General features: G+C 44.5%; 1 protein-coding gene across 1 annotated transcript in view; it reads left to right on the forward strand.

Annotated features, from left to right (window-relative positions):
* Nucleotides 1–95: 95 nt before the first annotated feature.
* Nucleotides 96–5,638, forward strand: part of LOC104488922 (solute carrier family 35 member F4-like) — a gene marked incomplete at both ends in the record, with an annotated part of 11,595 nt that continues 6,052 nt past the window's right edge. Inside the window, 2 exons of the mRNA XM_010131020.1 lie at nt 96–284; nt 4,352–4,649. Of these exons, the coding sequence (XP_010129322.1) occupies nt 96–284; nt 4,352–4,649 (487 nt within the window). The remainder of the gene's footprint in view (nt 285–4,351; nt 4,650–5,638) is intronic.

A 5,638-nucleotide genomic window follows, 5' to 3' on the forward strand; every position in this document is an offset into this window, starting at 1 on the left:
TGAATCGGTTGTGTGCATTTCACTGACAGTGTTTGAAAGCCCCGCGTTCCTCCAGGGAGTTTACAGCCAAACTGATGCAAACTCTTTCTTCTCAGGTGCCTCACGATCATCTGTCATCCAATGCAAGCCAGGAGGCAACTGCCCCAGCAGACACAGAGGCATGACTAGGCAGCTCTCCCCTCTATCTGTTGCTGAAGATTCTGCTGCTCCCATTCTTGAGCTGCAGAATCGAAGTCCCTCGGGAATCTGTCGGCACAGCAGAGTCGAGAGGCAGAGCAGATCAGGTAGGCATAACAGCCGTGCTCCCGGCGCCACGGCGTGCCTGCGAAAGGCCTCTTTCGTCTGTCTTTTGAAAGCTGGTGCGGAGTCCAAGCATGTTGGCGTTCGTTTACAGTGCTGCCAGCAGCAAAGCCACGTGAAAGTCCTTCCTGTACCTGTGTGCAAACTGGGGTTAGGCGGGAAGGAAGCAAGGACGGGAGGAGAAGGCCTGGGCCTCAGTAGGTACGTGTGATGTGTTAGGTATCTGAGAAATCGTAAGGCCAGTAGTCACAGAAGATCTTGAAAGGATGATTAACGTTAGCACATGAGTTAGTTTTTACACAGTAATTATGTTTCCTCAGCTTCAGCCTGGCCAGAGACCAGGAGCCTTCAGAGCCAGCCTTGTTCTTTCCCAAAGACAATGACAATCTCAGCTCATCCCACGGGTGCTGATGAAGAGGAAGAGAAGGAGCAGCAGGTGGAAGGCTATCTAGGGAAGACCATCACAGTTCAGATCATCGATCAGCTGCACATCAGGGCTTCCATCGGGAATGTGGCACCTGCTTTACTGCAGAAGTTTAGCTCAAATGAACCTGTAGGTATGGTGAACGCTGACTTCTTCACCATGATGTCCATCCATCACCGGCAGGGATGAGATGGGAGCAATTACCACATGCAGTCACAGGCCTTTGGGTCTGCTGAATTGTTCTGTTGAGGAGGAGAGAGACGTTAAATGACTGAAATAATTTAACTGTCCAAGTTCTTTGGAAGACTCTCTGTGTAGATACTGTGAACAGAAAGGGGAGGAAGAACAGGTTGGATCTCCCTTGCACGCTGGAATTGTGGAAGGTGAACCTTCCTCGTGTCACTTCACCACTGATGGCAGCAAGAGTCAGCCATTTTCTTCTGGTGTTGGAAAATGGAGGGATCTCGTACTCCAGGAGTACTGTCTGATGAAAGCCCTCAGGAAAATATTGGAGGTGATGATTGCTGCAAGGAGCGGATGATACAGCATCTTGCAGTAAAGATCATATCTAACATACTAGAAAACTGACCTGTTCTCATTTTTGCAGATACCAGGCCAAAATAACTCTGTGCATTCTGGCACTAGAGTACGTCCAAAATCAGGATCCATCTTCTCTAAGAAAAGACTTCAGGCCACTTGAGAAAACAGTAGTGCCTTGACATCATACTCTTCTAAACATGGAGTTTGCATTTATTCATTTCCCTTTTTATCCTGATCTTCCCTTCCTCATCAGTGAGGTCTAAGTAGGACTGTCCTGACAGGTAGGTAAATAAATATAAAGAATATTATTTTCTAGTATGTAGTTGCCAAATAGTTAAGAGTTCAGAAGAAAAGCTGTAGGTTTTGGTTTTCCTCATCTCACTCTTCTGAAAAATGAAAGCAAAAGGCTTTTCTGTTACCGTCTTGTCACAGAGCCATCACACGCATGAGTTATAGACAAAAGGACCAGGCAGGGGTGTTTCTGCTAGCTGCCTCTCGGCAGTTTGCCATTGACCAGTGTCGTCTCCATGGGTTACCTGCAGTGTCATCTGCCTTCCTGCCCTGTCATTGCATCCTTGTTGAGTTCTCAGGTTGTTTCTGTGCTCTCGACAAGAGAAGTCTGCTGGTTGGTTTCAGACCAAACTAAATGCAAACACCAACAATTTCCACTACCTTGCTCTCTGTAGAACGCTATCTACCAACCACTTGGGCTGATCCATGTGTTTTCTCCTAATTAGCATCTCATTCGGTATCTGAACACAAGTGCTGCTTTCTAGCTTGCCCCAGCCCCAGCTTCATGACTTGGAAATCCTTGAACCTATTTAGTATGGGTGGTGTGCCAGCTCACCGTGTGTCTCTGACTTCAAGCCTTGTAATTATTTTTCAAGATACTTCTTCTCTTGTCCTTTTGATTCTTTGGCCAAGATTTACGTGTGCACGTCTCATGGCTTTTGAAAGCAGTTATCAAGCTATTATGTTGCTTTGGCCAGGGATCCATCTCAATTTCACTTAAATTAATTGTAAATACCTAGTCTAGGGGGAGAGAAGTGCTTCCAGTGGGCTTTGATATATATGAGGGTGAAATCAGCTACCTTCTCACCATGCCTGTCCCTTATCATTAAATATAAAGGAACTATAGTCAACAAATTTAGCCTGAGTTACACAATTATTTGCGTAACTACATTACATGGGATGAATTCTACCTGTTAAGCGCTTAGGAAAACTTCCCTCTGGACGTTACTGAGGCTAAAACTTACGCAGGTCTTTAAATCCGAAGTAGGACTTGCAGCAAGTGTATATTTCTGTGCCTTTCCCCAACATTCAAACCTGGGACTGTAAATTCCAAGTCAAATGCCAATGGTAGTGACATGTGTAGTAAACAGCAATTCCAGTGTTATTTGGTGGTTAAAGAATGGAAAGCGTGGATAAAGGTGCTTTAGTCTCCTGTCATTGGATGATTATTCTAACCATTAGCTGAAGAAGGACTAATTGCATGGTAGTTTTGCTTAGCAGGAAAACCTGCAAGTGGATGTTACCTAATATATTCTTTTTAAGCCATTCTAACTTGCAAATAAACTGTAATTTACCTTTTAATAGAAGATGCCAGTCATTATTAGTACCATAAAAATACCCATTTTCTCTCAGCAGCCAAAGAAAATGCTAAAATGATGCTTGCCTTTTCAGACCTGTGTCTGATGATCCTCTGCGTGGTTTTAATAAACCTCTCATTTTATTTAAATTCTTATTTCACCACTAAACAATGGAGCCAGTGGATACTGATTATTTTTAAGGAAAAAACCCCACCATACAATTACAATTACAAAAAGCTCCGTGGACTGGTTAGGAAAATTCTTGATTGCAAATGCGCTCCCTGCTGTGCTGAACTGTTTTTTAAATGTAATGTTGGTCTAATACAATAACTTGGAACCTCAGTTTGACATTTCTTTACGGCTGTAGCAGAACCAGTCATGTAAAAGGAAAGTTAACCTGAGTCTGAAATGGGGCTTTCGTCACATTTCAGTTGAAGGTGGGACAGCGTGTGCTCTCGCTGCTGCAGACCCATAGCTCCTCTTAACGTCAACAATCATATTGTTTCTTATATCACATCAAATGTGTTGATGCACCTGATAATCAATAGTTAAGAATAGCCGCAGGTCCTGATTTTTGGAAGGAACTCCCGTTTCTTCTGTCAAACTGGTGTGACAAGGTCTAACGGGGTGGACGGTTGGTGCTCAGTGCTGCCGCATGAGCTCATGAGGCCACAGTGTTAGTGCTCCTCAGTATCCAACACCGTTCAGTCGTCGTTTTCAGCCGGGATCAGTGAAACCAAAATGGGGTTCGTGGGCTGCATCTCTGAGAGCTGTGTCTGGAGAGCAAGGCACCAGTCTCTAATCAGTCAGATTAAGTTCTCCACGGCTCTGTGAGGAAGTCCGCAGCAGTCTGCAGATAGAGCTGAGAAGTACTGTACCAAAATGGGAAATGACAGCTTCCCCATTCCTCCCTGCTCATGCGTAGAGGTTTACTTCTAGGCATGCAAAGCTTCAGTCTGGTCCTTTTTTAACTTGAAAAATATAAATACACTAACTTGACTGGAAAAAGCCTTTCCCTGCTTGGCTATATAAAACCGCCAAACTGTCTGTTTTTCCCCTCCCAGCCTGCAAATAAAAATGTGATTCCTGAGTTAAATCTTCAGTAACAAGAACTTGTTCCTGGCTCTGGATGTACAGGCTCAGGTAGCTTTTATGTTGCACACACGCACAGTAATTGACTATTGGTTCCGAGGGGTGTAGCTCTATTCCAGAGCTTTGGCTGCCAGAAGGAAATAAGGGCTGACAAAGCAAACGTTGGTACCTCAGGCCTCGGTATCCTGCTTGTATTTTGTACCTTCGCCCTTGAAATGACAGCACTGGTATTACTGAAATATTTCTATGCAGGATTTCACTGTTTGTGGGACATGGAGGAATTACAGGATGAAGGGAAGGAATGGTCTGTGCCTGGATAAGGAGGAGAGATTTTGTGAAGAACCATTCTGAATGCATTCATTATGTGTGCAACTCTTCTCTTTTGTTTTTTCTTTTTTTTTTTCAGGGGAGGAAGGAGCACAAACGCACACAGAGAGCAGCAGCCAAGAAGCTGAAGGACAGACACGATGCCAGTCTTGCACATCCACATTTCTCAAGCTTATCTGGAGATTTCTGATCATTTTGTCCGTCTCTTCCTCCTGGGTCGGGACCACGCAGTTTGTCAAAATCACGTATGAGACCTTTGACTGTCCTTTTTTCATGACTTGGTTCTCAACAAACTGGAACATTATGGTTTTTCCCATTTATTATTCTGGGCACCTTGCAACTGCGCAGGAAAAGCAGTCTCCAATCAAAAAATTCAGGTAGGCTTTATCGTGGCAGTAGCCCTTTAAGCAGCCTGATTTCTGTGGACCGAGATCGCTGCTCTTCTCAGTTTGACCCGTGGTGTCAGAAGGCAGAATAAAGGTCATGCTGCAGAAGAGCTCGTTCTAAAATAGCTTACAGATGAGCAATACATTCTTGAATAGACGGATAATTATTGTTAGAGAGGTTTTCTGTGGAGTTGAAAAGGTCAATAATTTGCTTATAATCTTGCTCTTACATCATTTAATATCTGTATGTTTTGTGTTCTCATCTGGATCAGGGTGTTAATTAATCTGTTTTGGTCCATTTATGATAGACCAGTAGTGTAAAGTGCAAATAAAACAACTCATAGGTGAGAAGAAAGGTGCTCCAAGCTGAGGAGGTGTTTTCCATGTGGAAGACTGTGGCTTGCTCTCTGTGCTCAGCAAGTATAGCAGGATGAAAACTGCCCTTTCCTCCTCCTGCTGGATCATAGCATGGAGGAGGAGAATCCTAGTAGCCTTCTCTGCTCTCTTTCGTGTGGGGTAGGAGTTAAAGCAGGTTGCAGACTCTTGGGTTTCCTCCCCTGTAGCTGTAGCTCAGAGGGGTAAGCTGGCATGGCTGTGTGAGAGAGATTATCCAGTCCAGCCACCAAGGTCGGTGCAGCAGGACCAAGCTGGCTTAGCTTCACCCTATCCAGTTCTTAAGAAAGTTGTATCTAACCTGTCCTCCAGGCTTGGAAGTACCACCGCGTTCTGGGACAATTCATTTCACAGTTCCTCCCCACTTCCATTATTCTACTAATCTGACAGCAAGGTAGAAGCCGTTCTAAAGGATGGAACTAAATTCAGCTTGCCAAGAGATGACACACTTTGCCATGGAGAGAAAAATTCACAGGGTCATTTTGAGCTGGGAGCCAATTCTGTTGCTCCAGTGCAGGCTGGCTTTGCAAACGATTTTACTGACTCGTTCTGCAGGGTATTAACCAGGGTGTGGCCTGTACCTTGTG

This window comes from Buceros rhinoceros, unplaced genomic scaffold (assembly GCF_000710305.1).
Source record: "Buceros rhinoceros silvestris isolate BGI_N320 unplaced genomic scaffold, ASM71030v1 scaffold7162, whole genome shotgun sequence".
NCBI lineage: Eukaryota > Metazoa > Chordata > Aves > Bucerotiformes > Bucerotidae > Buceros > Buceros rhinoceros.